A 24,414-nucleotide genomic window follows, 5' to 3' on the forward strand; every position below is an offset into this window, starting at 1 on the left:
TGACTCTCTCCCTCACCCCAAATCCAGCGACGCCCTCCACTGCAAATCCCTATTAAACAATAGAGTTTGGGGGAGGTATTCAGTAGCTAAGAAGTGCAGTGCATGATGACCTCTGGATAGGCATTAAGCTGTGACTCTGGCCAATGACGGCATACTTGATACTTACTCATGCATTTCTTATTGTGTCTCTGACCTTTCTGTAGCCATTTTACCCAGCTCCATGGACTATTAAGTGGGTGCTTGCACCTGAAATAACATCAGTGTTCTGGTAACTTTTCACCAGGGCATCATATCTCCATCAGCTTCCTGGTCAATCGACTTCCTGGTCAGCCTAATGCCGTATCCACAGAGCTGTGAGAAGCAAAGAAAGCCCCAAAATAGGATCACATAGTTGTGCTACGATTTCCTATGAGCAAAATGTCTCTGTGGCTCTAGCGTCTCCCATGCTACATCCCTCCACTCGTATACACATGAGATTTGCCAAATTTCTCGAGTCCCTGTTTCATATCAGTCTGCATTTTCTTCTTTGAATGTCCCATCATGCCTCACTCTCAACATGATCTGACAGAGTTTTATGGAAAAGTTCTTAACCAGCCCTTTAACTCAGTCATTCCGCTGCTGAGAATCTATCCCAAGGAAATAATGATGATTCAAAACAATGATTGTTTTTTAAACAAAGTTAACTCACTTGTGTAATCTCCATCCAGATCAAGATAGAGAAAATTCTCAGCACCTCAGAAGCTCCTGTCTGTGCTCCTTCCCGATTTTGTCTCCTCAAAAGTAACTGCTAATCTCACTTCTATCAGATTAGTTTCAGTTATATTTGAACGTCACTTGAACAATATACAATATATACTCTTCTGTGTCTGGATTCTTCAGTTTAGCACTGTATTTGTGAGAATTACTTATGTTTTTGCATATAGCAATTTTTCCTTTGTCCTCATTACTGTACTTCATTTGTTCGTTTTATTTCACTATTGTAGGTACACATTTGGGTTGTTTCTACTTTGGAGATATGAGTAATTCAACTGTGAACATTTTTACGCCTGTCTTTAGTGTGATCAGTCATACTGCTTAGTTTTAGTAAATTTGTACCAATATACACTTCCACCATGAGCATATGAAAATTCCAGTTCCTCCCTATCCTCACCAACACTTGGTAGTGTCAGTTTTTCTTAATTTTAGCAATTCTAGTGGGTGGCTTCATAGTTTCTTCTTTTACAATAAACCAGCTATCCGGATGAATTAAATCTCTGAAATCATCACTTTTTTCTCCTTCTGTGCATTTGTCAGCGGATCTCAGGAGCATCCACACTGTGAGGAATAATAAAAGTAGTATCCATAGCTGGAATAAATTTTTTAAATGAATAATAAACCCAGATAGAAACAATCTGATGAGATCAGTTTTATTAAAAAGTTATCTGTCTCTCTGATTTTGCTCGTTAGGCACCAGATTCTTGTCTCAGTGTTCAAGTAAAGTTTACTGGTTCAGATATTTACATGTAATAATACCTGAAGGGGTTCCTTAATTTAATATTTCTAAGGAGCTGCTAAAGAGGTTTGTGGATGACGGCCATAATGAGCCCATTATGATTCTACAATGAACACATTTGACAGCTTATCATATATAGTTATATATAATAAATTACAGAGAATAGTTCTGATTTCATCCTTATCCTCTTATACTTCATTGCGTTTTTGTCTCAAGACACTGCCCTAATGTGTGTCTCTCATTTCTTAAGTCCTCGTCACTAATTCCTCATTTTTACTTACAAACATTCAATGTGTACCTTCATATTCTGAGTCATTATCAGGCAATTTCTTGAGGTCTGTTTGTGCTGATATGTAGTGTGACTGCTATACGCTTGCTCAGTTTCCTAATCTGCTTATCCTGTATTACCATCTCACACAACACCACTATACCTCCAATAATTTTGATCAAGTTAGAGCTCATTCTGTCATCTCTTCACTGTTGGAACCCAGTTTATTTCAGAAAGTGATTTTTGTGTTTTTGTCAAAGGCATATGTTGCTTCCATTTGGACTTTTTGGTTTGTCTTTGGTTCCAATATTTGAAAAGTCATTAACTGGGAAACCCACCTAATTGGTGTTGAAGTGATTGCTCAAAGTATAGGAGTCTGGACTTGGAGACATCTAAGTCCCCTTCCAGTACTCTTGAATTAGGTAAACATGCTTCCAGAGTCATAAAAATTGGACTGGGTGAGGTTTTGGCTTGTGGTTCCATCCTAGTCCATTGGAGACAGAACTCATGAGCACAAAGCTTTGAGTAATGTATGGGTCTGTCACAGATCCAGCTCCAGGAGACAAAGGAATAGGGTACAGCTTGACATAGGGATTCAGTGGAAGGCTAAGGTCAACATCATGGGGTGGAGGACAACTGTGGGGTTCACTCCATTACTTCCTTCAGCTCTTTGTTTAGATGTAACCATATTACTGAGGCGTCCATCTGTATATATGGAAATAATATGGAATATATAGAAATAATAAAACATCAAGCCCAATTCACAGCCAGCCATCCTAATCTTTCTTACCATCACCTGGCATATTATTTTTTTTTAAGTCTGTTTATCTATTTTGAGAGAGATAGAGGAAAAAAAACATGAGTGGAGGAGACGGAGAGAAAGAGAATCTCAAGCAGGCTCTGCTCTGTTAGCACAGAGCCCCACGCTGGGCTCAAACTCATGAGCTATGAGAGCATGACCTGAGCTGAGATCAAGAGTCAGATGCTTAATCAACTGAGCCACCCAGGTGCCCCCATCACCCGGCATATTATATGTTTTCCTGATGTACTATATCTGTCCCTGCTTTAAAATGTAAGCACTAAGAAATGCAAGACCTATCTGTTGAGTTTACTCTTGTATTCCAGTACCTAATGACTTATCCATATTCTTTTTAAAATTATCCAGGTCCTAAAATTTTAGGCCTATCCCTCACCCAAAATAGTACCTGGCACATACAGAACACTCAAGAAAGAATTGGTTGAATGAATGAATGAATGAATGAATGAATGAATGAATAAAAATCCCTACCCCTTCCCTGTCTGGAATTCTTCAGACTGGGACTATCTGCAATTCTATCAGTTGCAATTTTCTCTAACTCCCCAGAAAGAGTAAGAGAGTTTCATTCATTCTCTCCTCCAATCACATTGTCTTCTAACATCTAATTGAGAAAGTAGGTGAATTTCCTATAGAAAAGGAGAAGCAAAAGAACCTGTATTTTGAAACTCAAAGTTTTGAAGGGCCACAGGTTACAGGAAAGGAAAGGAGTAACAGGAAGGGAGAAGGCCAGCAGGTGAGACCAGAAATGCCAAACACAAACCACCAACCTTCCACTTGTGCTCTTGGCTATATCTTTTATTTCTCTTCTCAAATATCAGATGGAAGCGGGCTTTTCCTCCAGAAGAGAGAAAAACTCTAAAACCTCAGGGGCACCATCTTATTTGCTGGGATGGCTGGGAGGTGAAGGGACAGAAGTGGAGGGAGTTCCCCCTTGTTTCTCCACACTCACATGCAATAATGAAGTGAGAAGACCTTCTCCCTGAGAAAATTTACAGGATCTTAGGAGTTCAGGTATGCATGATAAGGCCATTTGGAAACTCCAATAGCCTGAGGATCTGTGAAGTAAAAGAAAACAAGCATAGTGTCTCAACTTTTTAAAACCTGTGTTTGTATTACCCAATCATGATAATCATAAATGTCATAGCACAGAAACATCCATTGAGTTCCTATTATTTATAGGTGCCTGAGGGCCATTTGGTAATTCACAGATACTACTATCTAATATACCAAAGACCTTTAAGGTAATTTGTGAAAACATACTTAATGCCATTTTAAGCTTTTTCTGCCTTGAGGGTTAAAAAATGAAATTCCTCTGTGGAAAGAAAGGAAATACTCCTAGGATAGGAGTGATTGAATGTCAAGTCAATCCAGGTGCAAAATGTACCAACTGTCAGCTTCTATGAGGTCAGTGGCACATGTGTTATAGAAACATAAGAGATGAAAATATTTCCATAAACCTGTGGTCCCAACCAAGAAGCTGAATGGGCTTGAAAGTTTTTCCAGTATTAAAACAAGGGATCTGAGCTTTAATGCTCTCCGTATTGATTTTGGTAGCATTGTTGTTTTCAACTGTTAATCTGTTAGTAGTCAGATACGATTTCTTACTAAGAGACAAATGTGTACATAGATGTCTTTTCTTGAATGTTACCAAAATATTGTCATGAAAATCTAACAGATTGACCTTAAAAGATGTTTTTGTGTGTGAGGAAGAAAGAAAAGCACAAAATAAACAGATTAGGTAAGGGCAATTTAAGCCTGTTCCTAGCCCTTAAAAGTTCACAGAACCCAGTTACTGCAAGTGTATGTGCTGAGATTATAAATGAGAATGATGTAGTCAGGAAAAGACTCATTGATGATAGTAGTGGTATCAATAGGAATGTTTTACTGTCAACTCAGTGATTTTTAACATCCATCAGCAGATGTGATCCTTGCGACAACTTGTGATATAGGCAGAATATTAGAGAGTGTCACCTCCATTTTATAAGCGAAGGGAGAAGATTTATGACACATCCTCTAAAGCACTCAATAGGTGAAGAAGACAAGATTAAGAATCTGGTCTCAGATTTTCTTTGCCCTAATGCCAGGCTGCCTTTCTGACAATACCTTAAACTTGTAGACGATGCCATAGTTTTTAGACATATTTTCACGTGTATTAAATTCTCAATAGCTCTTATATTTTCTTAGTGATTAACATTTTATTAAGTCCTTGCTACATAAATAGTCTTATTGAGGGATGTGCAGGTCTTATTTAATCGGATCAAGATAGGTGAAATTTTATGTATAAAACTTTTCATAGGCATGTTAAATAAAAGCAGCCAATTTGGTCATTTTCACTTTTTGCTGCTAGTAGATACAAACTTGTCCTGTTTGAATTCTCTACTGAAAAATTTGGATTAATACGAAAAATGGAAATAGGAAGCAAGCCAAGATCTGTAGAAAAATTAAGGAACAAAGTGAATTTTTCCTCTTTAATTAGACCTAGTATACACAAATGGATAAAAATGTGCTTCTCTATACTATGATTTTTGTTTTTAAAATCATTTTGCAATTAAATTGGGCCTGTGAGATCCTGTTGCCTAGTCGTGCAGGACTGTGGAGGCTTTGGTTTGGGTGTTGAGATGCAGGAGAGGGGAAATTCTCGGGCTTCTTTGGGCAAAAGTAAGTTCGTGAGGTGGGGGTGTGAGGAGTTCAGAACAGACCATTTGGATGTTCACAAATGTCAGGGTAGCCATTCCAGTATGTTGATCATTTTAGGATGGGAGGTTCTGAACTGACCACAATTTCAGGGACCGTTAAGTGCTGCTGAAGGTTTCTTGCTGGGGTTTCTTTCGGGGGAGCACGTGAACTCTGCAACGCAGTCACTGCCAACGTGACATATCTCAAGAGTGACCAATGTGGGCTCCAACTTTGCAGTTGAAGAGTTTAAAGTTGAGTTGCACCTGGAAGTTAAATCCCCAATGATTCCTAGGATTACCAGTACAAAGGATTTTTACAGCCACCACTTTTTTAGCCAGCAGAGTTAACGTTCTGAGATCACTGGCCAGTTGCTAAAAATTAGGCACTCTAGCAAGTCAGTAGTTATCATTGAAGAGCTTCAGTCCATATCTGTCTATCTGTCCAACCCCTCTAATTTCTTTTTTTTTTTTTTAATGTTTATTTATTTTTGATAGAGAGGGAGACAGAGCATGAGTTGGGGAGGGGCAGAGAGAGAGACACACACAGAATCCAAAGCAGGCTCCAGGCTCTGAACCATCAGCACAGAGCCCGATGCAGAGCTTGAACTCTCGAACCTTGAGACGTGTGACCCAAGCCGAAGTCAGACACTTAACCGACTGAGCCACCCACGTGCCCCAACCCCTCTAATTCTTGATGCTGGTGGTTAATTGCTCTCATTTGAGAACTACCATATTTCTGATGCAAAAAAGACTGGGGTGATGGGGAGGCTCTGACTCTCAGAGCCCTTATCACATAAAGTTCACCTGACAAAGAGCTCACCAGATGTTTCAGGCCCTGTAATTCTCTGGAAAATTCCTCAGAAATTTCCCTTGAGGTCTGTATAACCCTATCTTTAAATATATATATATATATATATATATATATATATATATATATATATAAACAAAAGCAGATTTAGAAAGGAATATCTTTTCTCTCCTACCATCTCTTTCCAGTGGTGGTATTTTTTTTCAACGTTTTTTATTTATTTTTGGGACAGAGAGAGACAGAGAGAGACAGAGCATGAACGGGGGAGGGGCAGAGAGAGAGGGAGACACAGAATCGGAAACAGGCTCCAGGCTCCAGGCTCCGAGCCATCAGCTCCGAGCCTGACGCGGGGCTCGAACTCACGGCCCGCGAGATCGTGACCTGGCTGAAGTCAGGCTTAACCGACTGCGCCACCCAGGCGCCCCTCCAGTGGTGGTATTTGAGTGATCTCTTTAAAAACTAAACTCTTTTTGATAAGAGTGAGACTTGGCTCAGGGCCTATCACCTAGTAGGTATTTGTACTTAATAAATATTTGTGAAATGAATATTATTTAAATTTACTTTCTTTGGTATTGTGATTAGGATTCTTCAATCACTGTGAACAACTATGAAAATTCTAGAAAAAAACCAGTGTGCTGCTTAAAAAGGTTATAAAAATTCATCTGATGGGTTTTAGAGCCATAAGCCCAAAGGAATAAATGGGGCCTATAAAGAGCCACAACTTCTCATATAGGTTTCCTCTCTTTTTGAACTCCCACAAGTTTCGGGCTGGAATCCTGAAGGACATTCCCAGTCCCTAAATTTAAGGATGTGGAAAACAGAGTCATAATAACTTTCTCTCTCTCTTCGTTTCTTTTCTCCCTCCCTTCCTTTTATTTTGTTTTAGTCTGGGGGTTGGGTGGGAGTGGGGGAGACTGTTTTTACAACGTTGACCTCACATAAAAGAGCCGGCTATTTTACCAGCAAAATGAGTTTATTTAGGAATAGCAGAGACTTGCAGCTCAGGACAGGCCAACTCTGGCAAGTCCAGAGAGCAGAGGGGAGGGGCTTACTCTTAAAGGGGAAAGGAGAAAGCTGGGAGGGGCTGTTATGGCTTCTCATTGACTGAGTGTGGTGGTTTCTCACTGCTGGGCTGTTGCTAGACCAGAAAATTTCTTCCTCACTCCTGCTGGAGTATGTAAATTAAGCTTCTTCCTGTTGGGGATTTCAAGGAATGCTTCTTCCCATAGGGTGTCGGGTATGAGAGCTCTCCCTTCAGGGCTTCTGGACTCTTGTTTTTAAAAAGATTTCCATTATTTTCACAACAGAAAATGTTATATATCATGATTCAAGTACTCTTCCAATGAAATTTTCATTAATCATCCCTCAGAAAAAAAGAAGTTTGGTTTCCTCATGTGGCTATGAGACCTAGTTAAGACTGTGCAGCGGAGTGAGTGGGCCAATGCTATTAGTCTTAGCACTGAACTCATCACTGTCCTAGTAATTTGATTAAGAGTTTTCTCAAAGCAACAACATTTTTTGTAGAAACAAGATGACTAATCACTTTATGTGATCTTGGTGAGTTTTTTGGCTTCGACATTAATCTTTACTACTGCCCACCTTTATCTTTAGGTACTTTTGAGTTCATACAACTCCCCTATTTTAATTTTCTGCTGTGCTTAATTGGGGTCACTAATGGTAGCACTTTATCTCTTTGTTCCCATTGTGAAAGTCCAGAAATCAGCACATTGTTCTTTGAAAATTGTGGGCCAGTCTCCACTTGCTCCGGAGTACCTTAGATAAGATCCCATCAGTAGCTGAATAAAGAAGATAAGGCAAAAGCAGAAAGTGTACCAATCAAAAGACATTAATTCTGTAGAATTTAGCAGAGCTCTAAGGCTTAAAATTCAGGGTCAGGTGTTCTCATCTGGCACAACATTGATGCATAGATAGGTAACTTGCTTCATTCAAAGGTTCATGAGGTAGGAATTATGGGTAGGGGAGAGGCACAGGCAGGAAGGCATCTTGGAGGGTGAAGACTCCAGACTCCAGACTCCAGACTGAGTCCCTAAACCAGAGTCCTTCATGCTTCCATGTTCAAGATTCTGAATCAGTTGTTAGGGGATGGGTCCTAGACACCAGAATTGTTTTAGACCTTCTCGGTGATTGTAATGCCCAATCAGGCTAAAAACCAGTAAGCTAAGAAAGCCTGGTAGGGAGTTTGGGATCAGCACTGGGTAAAAGGGAAAAGCAGTGGAGATACAGTCAGAGGATTCTGGTACTTAGTAACCGGGTGACCTTGGGCCGGTCCCCTGCCCTCCCCGTGCACATGTCTTTGAATCTATAACCAGGATAATGGTGCTTCATGAAGTTGTAAAAATAAAATTTTATAATGGAGGAGCTCAATAAAGTTCTTCAAATGCGTAATATTGTGCCAGCGTCTAGCACAATGCTTGCACAAAGTCAAGTACTTGTCAGCAAGAATTGAAGCTGGCACTGTGGTCTGAGAATCAGGGTGATGTTAGGCAATGACTGCCTTCCACTCGGGCCCCGATGGGGCTAAGTTGTTCTAAGGAGATGAAATAAATTCCTATATCTCAGATGACAGCATAATAACAGTAGCTCAAATAAAAGTAAAAAAAAAAAATCCTGTCTTTTATGGCACACTGTGCAATCTTGAAATTTCAAATTAAAAGTAAAATGTTATGAGTTCTGTAGCCAGGTATTGCATTTCTTTGGGGAAATCCTAATTGAGATGTATCATGGTACCAATTGCCCTTATTATTAATATTTCTTTTAATCTCCCTACCCATCCTTACGCCCACTCTGCCAGGCTATTTTAAGGTTATTTTTTTAAACTTGAGCCAGCATTTCTTTGCCTTGTCAGATACCTGGAGCCAGTGTGTTGTATTATATCCACATTGCATATTTCAGATGCATGGACTGTGCCCCGCACTACTTTCTAAGCAATATTCAGACCTCGTAAGGCTTTTTCCTTTTTTAAGGCTTAGATTTACAAGTTAAGAGAATAAACTGATACGTCAAGAAGTGACTTGAAGTCAACCCATCCTACCAAACACTGAATAAGAACGTGTGTTTGAGACTGAAGTTTTCTGGCTTATCAGGGGGATCTGTGGTGAGTGGAGAGAGCATCACAGAGTATATGCCCACCGTCTGTCTGTCAGGGAACCATATTACCCGCTAAGACACCTTCCCTGTACTCCAAGACTTTCTGCACCTACAGCTTCTTCCACGAAACCTTAGCTCCAGTAGATTCCATGCTGCAACATGTAACTTTAATTAGGATTCATGAATATCATTATCTGTGTTACTATTTAACAGTTAGGTACCATTGCAAGAAATGCAGTAGAAACTATTCCATGTTCAGGGCTTAAATGATAGTTTTCCAAAGAGGCCTTATCTATCCTCCCCTTCCTATTCTAAAGTAGGCTCTGCTTTTCTACTCGGTACTTTTCTGGCTTAACATGTACCTAAGTTTGAAATGATTTCCTTCTGGTCTTTTTCATGATGATTGTTGGCTATGTGATTCCCCTTTAGACTAAAAATTCCATCTAACGTGTCTGATCTCAAGGTGCCTGGGTGGTTCAGTTGATTAAGTGTCTGACTCTTGATCTCAGCTCAGGTCGTGATCTCATGGTTAATAGGTTCAAGCCCTGCATCGGGCTCCATGTTGGCAGAGTGGAGCCTGCTTGGAATTCTCTCTCTCTCTCTCTCTCTCTCTCTCTCTCTCTCTCTCTCTCTCTGCCCTTCCCCTGCTTGCATTCTCTTTCTCTCAATAAATAAATAAAGACTTAAGAAAATTAACATATCTGATATCTGAAAAGTAAAATGGTCATTATCTAAGTAACATTTAGACTTTTAATGTATCCTTTCTTATTAAGAAAAAAATCCCAAGGATTATTTAGCATCAGATTATAAATGTTAGAAATAGACATTAAAAATCAGGTTTCTAATAACCCCTTTAAAAGAGCATTACATGGCTATTGTAAAACAATTCTAATAGGAGTCATTGCTAACAGCCGAAGGGTTTTTTCCATAAATATTTTTATAGCCATCAGTGCACGTACAGGTAACCTTACAACCTTTTTTAGATGTACACCAGTTGGATCATACCACATGGAATGTTCTGTTCCTTATATTTTTCACTTAATCATCCTGTACATTGGAGCTTTTCCATGTCAGCACCTAAGGCAGATGTACCTGGCATACTTTATAGTTACATTGTGTCTATTGTAATTTATTTTACCTTTCTCGCATTAGTAGACTTTTAGATTTTGCAAGTTTACCTAAATGGTAACTTCTGTTTCCAACAATGGAAGTATTACATAAGATGTATGTGTTTTCAGTTTTGACGTATATAATAGGCAATTTTAGCCTCGTGTGTCTTAGTCTACAAGTTGTTTGCAAGACTTTGTAATGGAGATGTCTGATTAAAAATTCCAATCAAGATAAATGAGTCAAACCTAGAAATGATCACTCAGTAAAAGATAAAACTGTGTACTCTGACTTGTTAGTGGGGGAGTAGGGGAAGTAAATTATCAAAAGTTACGATGTATATTCCCATTTAACCGCTGGTTTATTGGGGAAAAAATGCACATCTTGATGCTTGATGATCTGTTATGTTAGTATTGAAAAGTGCATTTTTAACCCAGGCTAAATACTAGGATAAACTAAAATAGACATTCTCTATTTAAGGATGCCTGCCTTCTCCTTCAGAGAGGTTTTAGAAGCTGGATTGCACTTGGTCAATAGAAACATGATACTGACATTCAGATGCCATTATTCCATACCGTAAGCACCATAATCATGTATCACCTCCTGAGTCTAAAGACATTAGAGTAGATTCTTTGGTTGTTGTTAATTTACTTTAACCCATTCTGGGAATCATTGAATATTCTTCCTACTCTGAAAATTGTCAGAGTCTATGACAAATGGTAGTTCCAACTTTTGTTATCAGGAAAATCAGTGACCTCCACTATGTTTATAGAGTTACTACTGTTAGATCAGCTGTTGCCATGTTCTGACAACTGACAAAATCTCGCACCTTTTTCCCCCTTTTTCTTATTATAGGATACAAGTATACTAAAACATTTCATTGCCCAATCCTAAAAGTAATTACCTCTTTGGTTATTGAGTTAATAGGGTGAGGGACTTGGGTGGCTGGCACTTCAGAATAAAAACCTTTCAGAAACCTTGTTCTGATTCCAAAATACCTTTCATTTAAATCGAAGGCCAATGAGGGAACAATGTAAAAGTGAGTTTATCTACCGTTGACATTCACGGTGAAATAACTGAAAAGATGAGTGATGATTTATACCTAAGAGTCTGTCTACCAAGGGCAGAATTCTGAAATTCTGTGGTTATTGCTGAGATTATTCCACTTTGACTTCCAGATGGCAGGAAAATTGGAAAGCTGGAATACAGAGTTATTCACCCTTTTCTCAAGGTTGACAAATGATTAGGCCTCATGGTAAGAGCCTGGGTTTGAAAGAAAATTTGCCATGTCTCTCACACTTCTTTAGAAAGGACTCTAATTCTTATGCTTGTAAAAGAAAACAACTAATACAACCTGAAAATGAGAACTTGTTTTCCAAACTTTTACTCTACATGTTTCAACATCTGTTTACTGTAGCATATTATATATCCAAAGAATCCCGACCAAATACATATGTGTACTCTCCCAGTTTTTTCCACCAGGCTCAATGCTAGTGTGCCATCCATGGGCTGACTGATCAGGGATTAATGTTACGTCTCAACTTCACACTAAAAAGTTTATGTAAGGCCTTGCACGCCAGTACAACTGTGATTGTTTATTCATTATAGCAATTGTAGCTAAGTGCCTATGTAAACAAATTTTTTTATTGTCAATCTAATATATGCTTGCTTTAAAATAGTCAGAAATGTATGTAGAGACGGTTCCCTCTTCTACCCCCAGAGTATCATAATTAATAGTCCAATAAGCATTCTTGGTACCTCCTCGTGCCATGGCAAATGGCTAACAATGAAGAAACAGACTTCTTCTGGACAAAGAATCTAGAACATTTGTTTGAGAAGCATCTTAAGCTAATCAGGGCTGTGGTTTCCCCCAGATCCCCGTTGTGCCTAATGTAGCGGAAAGAGAGTGGAAACATCCACCTCTCCTTTCACGAAGCTCTTTCCTAGTCCCTTCACTATGATCATCAAAATTGGACCTTGACACAAAGAATTATGTATTTCTTTTAAAAAATGCCAGTGTGACCTTACAGCTGGGAAAAAGACGTACTAGAGCACTAATCTGCCCTCATTAAACACAATGGCCCAGACTCTCAGCCGGTTTGAGGCCCTAGATTTAGAATAATCTTTTATCATTTGATTGAAAGATAAATTTTACATGAAGCAGATGCTTCTCTATACCAACAGTCTCTCCTGCAAGATGTTCTATGGAAAATGCTGATTTCACATCCTATTTTGAATTTGCTGCTTGTCGCCTGTTTTGTGAAAAGTTGGCTCATGAAACACTTAACAATAAACACCTTCTCTAAAACACTTAATAATATGAACAATCATCAGTGCAAATCAAATTCTCTGTATATGTATTTCTTGACTTTCATTCAGGGCTAATTAGCTTTAACCTCTTTTGCCTGACCCAGTGAGGTTAGACAGGTAAAAGTGCTTTTCCAAACTGAAGAACAGACCAAGTAAAGTGGCATTAACAGCAATGATAAATAGTAATAAAGTAGTAATAATATAACAAAAACTGTTTTCAGTTATACCAGAGGCTGTGTGCTAACTAAATACCTTACTTGTATCATCCTACAAAATTCACAGAACTAATGTGCACGTTAGATAAGAACATTTCAGAAAACAAAAACTTAGAGACGTTAAGTCACCCAGCCATGAAACTAGCAAGTAAGAGCACTGTGCCTGGAATTTGTGGCTCTCATCTGTTGGAATGGGTTAGAGTGGTTGAGAGTGTTGATGCCATGTCCAGGCATGGCCAGAAAGAGTGTCAAGATTGATTAGGAATGTCTGCCATTGGTAGACGTGAGGACCGGGGATAGCGGAGCATGGGTGGCATATTTGTCTTTTACATCACAGTGTCTCTCGAGATGACGTAACTTAGTGAGGGGAGAATGTCTCTGGATCCAACGTATATTTTGATGTATAACAGGGCCTTATGCCCACTTGTACTAAAGAGCCACATGGTTCCAAAGTATACTGTGGCCGAGATGTGCCAGGGGCAGAGCTACTGGCTTCCCACAGATAACAATCATCCCATTGGCTAAGCGGCTCCCTGACAGCTCCCCAGCAGGAGCATTGTCACATCACAACAAAGTGCCTTTGCCCGCAGACACATGGGCCTGATGGCTGGCACTGCCGGTTTCCCTGAAAAATGCACTGTCCTCTGTTCTGAGTCAGCCTTATTGTTCAGAGCTTAGGGAGTGAGGCTTAGGCCCAGATATGGGACAATAATATGTGCGATACGCTCGTTGCCAGCAATATTGTGGCAACATCCTGATACCTAAACTTTTAATTCTGCAGTGCTCTGAGGTGACCTCCGTCTTCCCTGACCCCCAAAGCTTGAACACCTATTTATCCCCAAGTCAAATACCACCTCCTCTGAAGTCTTCCAGGACAGCCACCACCACCACCACTCACCAGAGTTACTGGTTTGTGTCACCTCGGCATCTAGGACATTGCCAATAAATATTTAGCAGTGGAAGGAACAGATTAAGCCGTGCCGATACTTAAGAAATTGGACATGAACTACCATGAGTTTTGAGACTCGAGAAGGTGAGAGGACAGTGACTTTTCCAGAAGTTTGTCCTCGGATCTGCTCTGATCACGGGTGAAGTACAGAGTCTAGCCGCACAACCTAGTAGAGGAGGGGCTCTGCTTGCTGTGTTCAGGGGGCCGGAGGTAGCAGGAGGGATGTGCTCTGGACAATATGCTGATGGTTCGGAAAAGTCCTAGACCAGGGACTAATGAGCAGAGACTGATAACGTGTTGAAAGCATGTCATTTGTGTGTTTCTCTACTTTGGGCTTGTACAACAGTCATTGATGTATCTCCACTGGTTTATAGAAAGCAGACAACTGACGTAGTAAGTTGTAGCTTGACTTAGATGTATTACATAGCCACGGAAATGTTAACTAGTGTTCCAAGGTCTACCGAAAATCAGATCTGGTGTGTTGTGTCTGCTGGGATGCAAGTAATAGAAAGCAAAACCCCAAAGGGCTTATACAATAAGAAAGAAAGCTTTATCAAAAACAAGAAGCCTTGCAGTAGGGGCATTGGTTAATCCCGCAGCTCCCTCACATTTTGAAGGGATACTCTGGCATCCTCTCAGAGGCACTTTTGTCTCCCCAGTAGCTCCCTCCTGTTTGGAAAGTAGCTGCTATGATTCCAGGCAGTTCACAGTAAAGAGCAAGTAACCTATCCCCAAAGGCCCCCTGCCAGCCCTGTCTCCACATCACAGTTGGCCAGAAGTGGGAAGTAGGTCAATGCCCACCCTAACAAATCACTGGGAAGGGAAATGGGATTGCTAAAACTTGCTTAAGTAATTAGGATTTACTCCTAAATTGAAGATACTGTCACTTTCTTGGGAGAATTATGAGTTGGGAGAGACAACAAAATCAGGATTCTTTTAATATGGAGAAAGAGGAAGGGGTTTGGCAACTTCTCATAATTTAGCCGTCATCTGGTGAGGTAGAGACAACACATAAAAAATCAGTTCAGGTAAGACAGAAACAGTTCCATTACCTGAGTTTACCAATGAAATCCAATCCTCCACACCCAAATTAGGACAGTTTGTTGAGTGTAAAGACATAGGTCATTCCACTAGGAGGGGACATTTCTTTGAGATAAGAAAGTGAGAAGGAACAGCCTTGAAAGAACAGGGAGAGAAGCTCCCTAAGAGGACATTTCTTAGGCAAAGTTCCTAAGGCAGGAAACTGAAAGGATAAGAAAGCTCTGGAATAATTGGCTCACAGTCACCCAGAAGACAATGGCAGGTGGGAAGGGTAGAGATGGGGGACAAAGGGACATTCACAGCCTTGTAGATTGTGTTAAGAAGCTTGGGGGTTTTATTCTGTATGCAATGGGAAGCTACTAAAGGATTAGATAAATCCTAAGCAGAATCATTTTATATGTTGGAAAGAGTAACTCCATTTAATGTAGGCAGTATATCCTTAGAGAAGCTACTTATGAAGTCCCAATAAACTGTTGCCAGGGGAGCCTGTGTGGCTCAGTCAGTTGAGCATCTGACTTCAACTCAGGTCATGATCTCACAGTTTGTGAGTTCGAGCCCCGCGTCAGGCATGTGCTGACAGCTCGGAGCCTGCAGCCTGCTTCGGATTCTGGGTCTCCCTCTCTCTCTGCCCCTCCCCCACTCACACTCTATCTCTCCCTCTCTCAAAAATAAATAAACGTTTTTAAAAAAAAAGTTGCAAGGAATTCAACTTCTTCACATTGGTTTTATGCAAAGCTGACCTTTAGTTGGTAGGTGCCTGTTTATAGACCCTGTAGCCCAGAGCAATGACTTATTCGGAAGCAAACTCTTAAGACATGCTGAATAAACAATAGTGCCTCTGAAGAGAAATGAAAGCTATTTCCCAATCTGGTGAGGCTGCTACTCACTTCAACCGTTGTTCACGGGTTAATCTCCTAACTGACTTAGACCTTTGAAGGGGATGCTGCCAGGAAGATGATGGCCAAGCACATCTCCCCACATGGTCTGCCAGCTTTGCTTTGTCATGCGTGTGGTCTGCATGGTCTGGCACATATGCCTGGGGGATCAGTCTCTAACGGAGGCTGCCTGTTCCAGCTGCAAAGGTGTTTCACACCTCGGGTTGCTTCACTGAGTTCAACACATTCCAGAGCTCTCCTGTTTCCTTAAAGGCTCCTTAATAAAAATGTCATAAGTCGGTTTGTTTTTCAACAGTCTTTGAGTGCCTGTGCCTGTGTGGAGACAAACACATGACGGAGTTTGAACAGTGTTAGTATGTGGTTGTGGAGAGCTCAGAGGAGTGAACCTGAATGGCTTCCTGGAGGAGGTGACAGTAGAGCTGAGCCTTCTTCTGGCGTCTGTGAGACAGATTAGAGTGGAAAAGGGTAACCAATGACAGTAGTGGTTTAAAGGCTGCTGCTGGGGTCCAAAAAGATGCCATGGAGGTCTACATTGATGAGGCCAGTCCAAAAGTAAAGGAAGAGTTGGTGGAGAGAAATAAAGAGATACTAGAGCAATAGAGCTGGGGACTTCGAAAATGATTGGACATAGTGATGTGGGAAACAAAGGCAGAAGGAAATGGCGGATAAAATTAAATCTCCTTATAACCTGCAGCCCATTGACAAATACTTGAGGCAGGAGCAGTAAAAGGTTTCTCCAGGAACTCCCTACTGTCATAATGCTAATGCTTTGCTAGAGGGAAAAACAACCTTAGCTTGACAATAGCTAGGCCTCCAGGATCCTGTGAGTCTTCTTTAGCATATGAAAATCTCACTGGAAACTTCCACTGGACTTTACCTCCCGCAACTTCATGGTATATAACCAGTCTCTCCTCGTGGTCCCGGGCAGCTCTTTCTGCCCACAAGTCCTTTCCCCACGCTTCAACAAAATCACCTGTTTGCACCAAAGATGTCTTCAAGAATTCTTTCTTGGTCGTCGGCTCCAGACCCCTCACCATCACCCCAAAACCTCATCAATAGGACAGACTTGAGATGATTCCAAGAGTTTTCAGCCAAGCCCATATCCTCCCCAAAGGATAGCTCTCCTCAAGCTGAAACACAGAGGTCACTAGACTTCCTCGTGAGAGCCTGCCCTGGATCCATTCCCCTTGTCCATGGCCTTTTTGGGGTATGCTGATGAAGAATAAGTGGCATTGTGTATGGTTTTCAGAATAAAGCACTGCGAAGAAGTTTTGTTGCTCTTGCTTACAAAACATTTTAAGATGCTTCTGGGTAAATGCAAATGATTATGAGTCATCTATACCTCTTTCCCACGACGGCAGACAGTCTTCTAAGTGTGAGTAATGTCAGAAATGAAATTATTTTCCTGAATGTTGTTTCTTTTCTCTTTTCGTTATGAAGTATATTCGGTGCTCTTCGAACTGGTGCTTATATGGTGTACATTTTGATGACCAAAGGCCTGAAGCAGTCAGTTTGTGACCAGAGTTTTTACAATGGACCTGTCAGCAAATTCTGGGCTTATGCATTTGTGCTAAGCAAAGCACCCGAACTAGGTGAGTGTCTTCTCTCCTTCCGTTTCCACCCCCACCCCCCCTTGGTAGCTACACACCCACAGTATTTATCTTAAAACAAAGAAACGATTTGAAGGCCCTGTTTTATTGGTTGCAGGAAAGTTATAATTAATGAATTTGAGAGTTCTTGACTAACTTCCGCTATCTTCTTCTCTCCCCTCCTTCCTTCCTTTTCAGTAATTGTTCATGGTATATACAAAGAGCAAAATAGTTTATGCAAACTTGCAGACTTCCAAACACTACTGAAAATACACTGCCAGAGCATGTAAAATCTACGTGGCCCCTTCTGTCCAGCACATTAGCAGCTGTGCTAAGATGCAAATATGGAGGAAAATTCGCAATGCAGCAATTTCCCAGTCCCACATGGAAGCATACTTTCTTCCTGCTGTTAGATTCAGACCTGGAAACTAGCCTTTCATTTGGGTATCCTCATGTTCTAAGTAACAAATGCTAAGCATTGGTTTCTGACGTTTGATTTTAATCATCTAAGGAACGGGCCTTGGAGACGAGGAATATGGCCCACCTTCTAGACATTAATCCAAAATAACTCCCAGTGTATGTAGGGTGGTTTTTTTTGATTCTTCTTCTTCAACTCTTTAATGGTCTTGAATATAAGTGTGGCATAGGTTAACAGAAACTGTGGAAAATTTGTGACTAAGGATTTGACGTGGATGTAGTTCACCAATATCTTTACTGTCGGAGAAAGTGATCTGCTGGTGATCATAAACTCTGGGTTCATCCATGAGCAGTACTGGTCATCATCTCACAAACTGGTTTATATCCTCAGGGAACACCTATTCTCTGGGTTTTTTAATTTTTTATATGGAGTTAAGAATTGTATTATTTAGTTCAAAATATTTATTTATAGATTGTATTCCCTCTCCTGTTTCTCCTAAAAAGGGGGTTAGAGGTTGTACTTTCACTATAAGCCATGTTACAATACAGACTACCCAGAGTCTTTCTTTAAGGTGTCCATACTTCATATCCTGTGTCTGTTCACAAGGGAGGTGAGATCTCTCTGATGTGTATGTTGACAACCTACCACTTTCTACCGGCTGCTTTATATATCCTGCCTACAGAGAACTGGCAATTGATTTGAACTATTGGTTTGACTATTAGTTTCCCAAATCAAAGACAAGGAAAACTTCTTCAGAAAACCTTTCCTAAGAAAAGCAGGGGTATGGAGAGGGGTCCTCTCCAAAATAAGTAGGTCACCGTTGTGTGTGCAGAGTCTATGAAAGCAGACTTAGGGTGAAATGCATTAGTATGGATGTATTCATTCATTCACTTAATATATTTATGTTAAGCACCTACAGTGGATGTTTAATAGAGGCTGGAATAGAATGTCTAATCCATCTAAAAAGAAATTTAGAATAGGAGTTTTATGAACCAGGCCACAGGACGCTATTTTTTTCATGTTCGAATTGAGACCACAAGCTGTCAAATCTTAGACTAGAAAAATGTTTTCCAAACTTGGAGCCATACACAGTGCCTAAAACAGATGTGTTTTTAGGAATTTCAAAATTCTATGGGAACATGTTAATTTTGTGTTTGCATTTATAGATGAAATAAAAGATTGTCTTGCCAGATATATTTCTTTCATAGTGATGCTTTAGATTCATAGAATTTCTGAGGCAGATTACTTTTTCTCAAACAGGGGTTGGTCTAAGAATATGAGCGTGCATTCTCATGTATTCCCCTGGGGTTTTGTGACATTTTCTTTAAAATCCATACATTATTAATGTTTGAGAACTATTCACTTTGAGAAATATCCTATCCCTTTGACTTAATTTATACTGTATAATAAAGATCCTGAACCACCCCCATCTTTTTTGATACAAAACTGACTATAAATATATGAGTACAGTGAATACTTGAAACCTGTAACACCCCCCACCCCTGCATATTCACCACTGAACACTCTTCACAATTTCTACCTTACTACCCTCAACATACTTTTTTTCAAATCAGCAATGGTGCTTCTATGCTTCTGTCCCTTAAGCCTTAAATTGCAAAGAAACAAACTCAGTCTTTGCTTCCAGAAATCCTTTTCCGTGCAAGCGCTGCTTGTCTGTGTTCTGAATTTTATGCCATTGTATTTGAGGGACTTGAAACTCAAAATAGTCCCTTCTACCTTTAGAATAATTTATCGAAGAGCCACCTCAGCCTATCTGTAGTGGTCATTTTTCTTCAAAGACATGAGTAGACCTCTACTGTCTGTCCTCCCATCTTCTGTTCCAGATTGACATCAAAGTTTTAGGATGGCGGACGGAGTTAAAATTTCCAGACTAGAACTATTGGTGAAGCATTTTAGAGGTGTTTGTGCTGTGTCTTGTTAGAGTGTTAGTCCAGGTGATGCTAATTAATCAGCTGTCTTATTTAATCTAGACCCAAATTCACCACTCCCCACTGCCCCAAGGTAGACCTTATAATTGAACACAATTCTATTCCCTCTTGAGCCCAGAAGGAGCTGTACTGTAGTCCCTTGTGCCATTGTTTTGATAATCTCTTTCCCTAAGAAGCCTCATGCATCTTAGTGGGTTGTAGGTTGGATATCAAACACTCCATTTCTTAATAGTTAAAATATAGAATTGAAGTGCTGACAATGGGCCAAAGGGGAGGGGGGGGGGGGAATCCTAAACTTAATCTGGTTCTTTAATGACATTCTTCATGTAGTTTCAGGCTCATTATATAGATATTTTCATGGTCAGACTGCTTTGTTTTTCTATTTTAAAATATGTTTTATTTCCTTTTGAATAGTCTGGAGCTCATTGACAATGGCCTTCCGAAACTAAACTGTTGAATCAAAATAGATTGAGTGCCTCAAGAGATCGCCAGCCCCTAGCCCTAATCCAGTGAACATGTTTCTTGAATGCCTTCTTGTTCATTTTGGAAGTTAAGACCCTTTTCAATTTTTTCATTCTTAGAAAACATTGTTTCTACCACTTAATTAAGAAAGATTTATCCACAGGGCACCTGGATAGCTCAGTCAGTTAAGCGTCCAACTCTTGATTTTGGCTCAGGTCATGGTCTGATCTCACGTGGGTTTGATACCGCCTCCGGCTCTGCGCTGACAGTGTGGAGGCTGCTTGGGATCCTCTCTCTCCCTATCTCTCTGCTTCTCCTCCACTCACTCTCTCAGAAACAAAAAAAAATAATAAACTTTAAAAAAAAAAAAGGGAAGAAATAAAGATTTATCCACTTGGATTATTTAGAACTTTTCTTATTTTTAGGTCCTAAGCTCTGCTGTTCAATACCCTAAGATTCTGGACTCCCTTATGTGCAGCAGAAAGAAAAGGTTCCTGTGAGAAGGAACAGTTCTTCTGTGTCCAATACTGAAACTCTGTTTTCCCACCCAAACCTCCATGCCTGCAGTTTTCACTATACCTTTCTTTGGGGGCTGGTGGCGGAGGGGGGAGGGGGGTAGGGATGGCAAAATACACATAATGTAAAACTTACCATTCTCAGTGTACAGCGCTGTGGCATTAAGAACACTTGCATTACGCACAACATCGCCATCATCCGCCCCTAGCACTTTTTCATCTTCCCCATTCGCCACCAACCATCAAATCCTATCACCATTCCTCCTTCACTCAACTCTTAATAGCAAGAAGGGCTTTCTGTTTCAGCAGAAAACAGGGAGCTCATTTCAGTGAATTATAGAGTTACGATCTATTACAAATGAGAAGAGAACCGCCAACCTGCTTTGTGTGCCAAAATCTTTGCGCGCCTACTGTTTGAATTATATGAAAAGCTGCTGAGATCTGCTTTTGTGAAAACTTGGAAACATCTGCTCTGAGTCTATCTAGGTCCTTGCATAGTTGAGCTCGTCATTGTTTTTGAAACTCTGACTCAGCAGAGCTCCAGCTAACTCTGCGAAGAGGGGTATAGCCATCTGTGACAAACCACGCACAGTGGGCTGTCCGTCTCCTGGTGATTGTGAGCAACCCGGGGGTTTCCAAATGCTGATGGGCTTCTCCAAAGCCGCACAGATACCTGTACTTAACAGGCACACAGGCTGAAGGTACAGTTCAGAAGGGACACTTAGGAATGAGAAGAGCACACCCTGCCTGCAGACTGAAAATAGCTGAATCAAAAGTAGTTAGAGAGACAGTGGTAGGGAGAACACGAACCGGCGGTACCTAAAATACATGATGCGGCTGAAGCGCCTAAGAGTCGAGAGTCCCGCTGCTGATTGTTGGCCAACATTCTTTCCATGATGCCAACCAGACCTTTGGCCAGAAAAGATTGGTTGGCCAACATCAAATAAATACACGATCCCTATCCTTGGTTTGCATTTGTAGGTCACTCCGTAGCTTTTGGCAGGCCTGTAAATACCATATCATGGCACGACTGGCTCATGACAAGTCAACTGTGAGATTATGTTGTTTCCCCAGAAGAAAAATAATTCATAACTTCCAGAGAGGTGTGACATTGCATCTCAGCTGCAATATCCAAAAAAAAAAAAAAAAAAAAAAAAAAAAAGTAGGTGGTCTTAAGGGAAGCCCTCTGGAACCCCGCCAGTTTCCCCTTCCCCTTGCCCAGGAGAATCTGCCATTCCTTAGGTCAGCAGCCTCCTTGGGGATACTAACCTTAATAGGGCATTGGAGGCTAGCCCGGAGAGGCTCCAGGACCTTTACTGGGAAATCCCGTCTTCATTACTCCACCTGCCATCCTGTCTGTTCAAAAAAAAAAAAAAAAAATCGGGGCGCCTGGGTGGCGCAGTCAGTTAAGCGTCCGACTTCAGCCAGGTCACGATCTCGCGGTCCGGGAGTTCGAGCCCCGCGTCGGACTCTGGGCTGATGGCTCAGAGCCTGGAGCCTGTTTCCGATTCTGTGTCTCCCTCTCTCTCTGCCCCTCCCCCATTCATGCTCTGTCTCTCTCTGTCCCAAAAATAAATAAACATTGAAAAAAAAAATTTTTTTTTAAAACCATAAATGAAATCAAATCAATTTTGTTTTATAGCTCTCGTGACATGTCCTTGACCTCCAGCTCCCCCATTTAAATGGAAATACCTAACGTGTCTCAGATCATGCCCCCTACTCATGAGATCTGAGACTCCTACTTAGACAGGAAAAACACAAAATCAAGTTTCAATTCCAGAACTCTAGGCCCCACTTTTCGTTCCCAGTTAGCTTATTCTAATATGGTCTGTCTTTTGTCCCTTATTACTCTCCTCACACTGAAATTGTTCTTTAGACAATACAGTTTTAACATAAAAGTGATGCTGGAGTTAAAAATCAAAAGAATTAAAAAGGATGAGGTGCTTATTACTTTACAGCAAATAACTTTTATTGCAACATGGTTGGATGTCATGGTGGATTATATACATTTCTGTTCATGCTTCGAGACTCATAAAAAACATCTTCTCAATTATGAATGACTGAATTTGTTTTTAACATATAGTTCCTTGGACTTCTACCTTCTTTCCACTCTGAACAAAAGTAAGCTAGAATTACTGTGTCTGCATTATAGTTTACTGAGCCAAGGGAGGCACAAAGTAGTAATTACACAGAAATAGTGGATCTTTGACAGGCACACGAAAATAACACAGCTTAACACTAAGAAGTAGACCCCGGGTCTCCTGATACCAGTTCTGTCCCTTAAGTATACAAGTCAGAGTAACTGTCACCATCAATCATTATCAGTCTGGCTAACATTTAAAGGCATAATATGCCAGACATCTCATAAGAGAAAAAAGGACTTCCAAGAAAATTTGATAATATGTTCAGAAATACAGCGACTGATAGCTGTCCTTTTCTGTTCTAAACACATATGAAGTGATAATGTCTAACAATTCTGTAGAGAAACAAACGAATAGCTCCTGCTGAATGAAATGGGGCACCACCTATATTATTCCAACCATGACCATCAGAACCTTAAAAATCTTACCCAGACCTCATGTTCTTTGACCTTTCCGAGTGCCAAATGTTTTAGGGCATCCATGAAGTATATAAGGGATAAGACATGGGTAAGTACTAATTCCCTTTGTGCTTAATTAGATTTCAGAATGAGACGAGGGGCCTTCTAGTTCTCGTTGTGCAAAGCAAATCAAATTCCCAAGGTCGCAAAGGATGTTGGGTTTTCCTATATCTGAGAAGAACCAGAGAGATCAGAAAGATAAAGGAGCATACGTCCTGTTTTTGTCCCACATCCCAATGTCTTTTCCACTTGTTTCATAGTTGTTTATGGAATTATGTGTATTTGTGACTAAGCTTGCTCTTCATCCATTTTCACATAAGTTTTTCTACAGTATATTTTTTGGAATCCTTAAGGCTTTTCAGAGAATCATTACGTATAAATAGCATTTACCTACCTGAGCAGAATCCTAGCGTCTATAACATAAATTTCCTACCTTAGAAACAGGGGTTTTTTTCTTCAAGAGAATATTGTTAATAGATCCTGGAAAGCTTTCTCAAAGTTAACTCCATAAAAATGTGTGTCATTTTTAAGTTTTTAATCGTTCGATTCATTGATATAAAATTTTCAGATTACCATCTTCAGCAAACTGGGTAAAAGGTGACTTTTCTCTCTCTGCTTTTGTCTTTTCCTCACATTTTACTTTTCCAACTGCTGTATGTCGAGGCTTCACATTTTACAGGGAGCTTACAAAGATATGTTTTTTAGGAGAGGAGTACCTTTTGTCATATACCAAAGAAAAACGGTTTTCCTACTCTAGAGAGGCCTAAGGACATTTTGCTGAGCACTCCAATTCTAATCTGTTTGTCTCTATTGATAAATGATCTGAGAGAAGTCACTTGAGTCTTCCAGACAATATGTCCTAAAATGTATGGTCGAGTTAAAAATTGGGTAGCAGGATTGCTAATGTCCCTTCTAGATCAAAAGTTACGAAGATTTTGTGTGAAACGGGTTTCCGAAAGTAACATTTATCGAGTGTTTTCCATGTGTCGAGAGGGCGTGTTGGTTATCTTATGTAGTCCTCAGACACTTCCAAGCTACTGTTGGTATCCCCACCATCATCCGCATTTTACAGAAACTGGAAAATCGTGAGGATAAGTAACTTGCCCAAGCTCACAGAGCTAGTACCATTCCTGGATTCTAACGCCGTCCATGCCACGCCCAAGTGCTAGTTCAAGATGCCTACCTTCTTGTAAAAA

General features: G+C 40.4%; 1 protein-coding gene across 4 annotated transcripts in view; it reads left to right on the forward strand.

Annotated features, from left to right (window-relative positions):
- The window catches only part of ELOVL6 (ELOVL fatty acid elongase 6), a 145,335-nt gene that overhangs the window by 117,824 nt on the left and 3,097 nt on the right, over positions 1 to 24,414 (forward strand). For all 4 annotated transcript variants that reach the window (XM_019829086.3, XM_019829087.3, XM_003985082.6 and 1 more), the window contains exon 4: positions 17,127 to 17,278. In XM_019829086.3, the coding sequence (XP_019684645.1) occupies positions 17,127 to 17,278 (152 nt within the window). The remainder of the gene's footprint in view (positions 1 to 17,126; positions 17,279 to 24,414) is intronic.

This window comes from Felis catus, chromosome B1 (assembly GCF_018350175.1).
Source record: "Felis catus isolate Fca126 chromosome B1, F.catus_Fca126_mat1.0, whole genome shotgun sequence".
Classification (NCBI taxonomy): Eukaryota; Metazoa; Chordata; class Mammalia; order Carnivora; family Felidae; genus Felis; species Felis catus.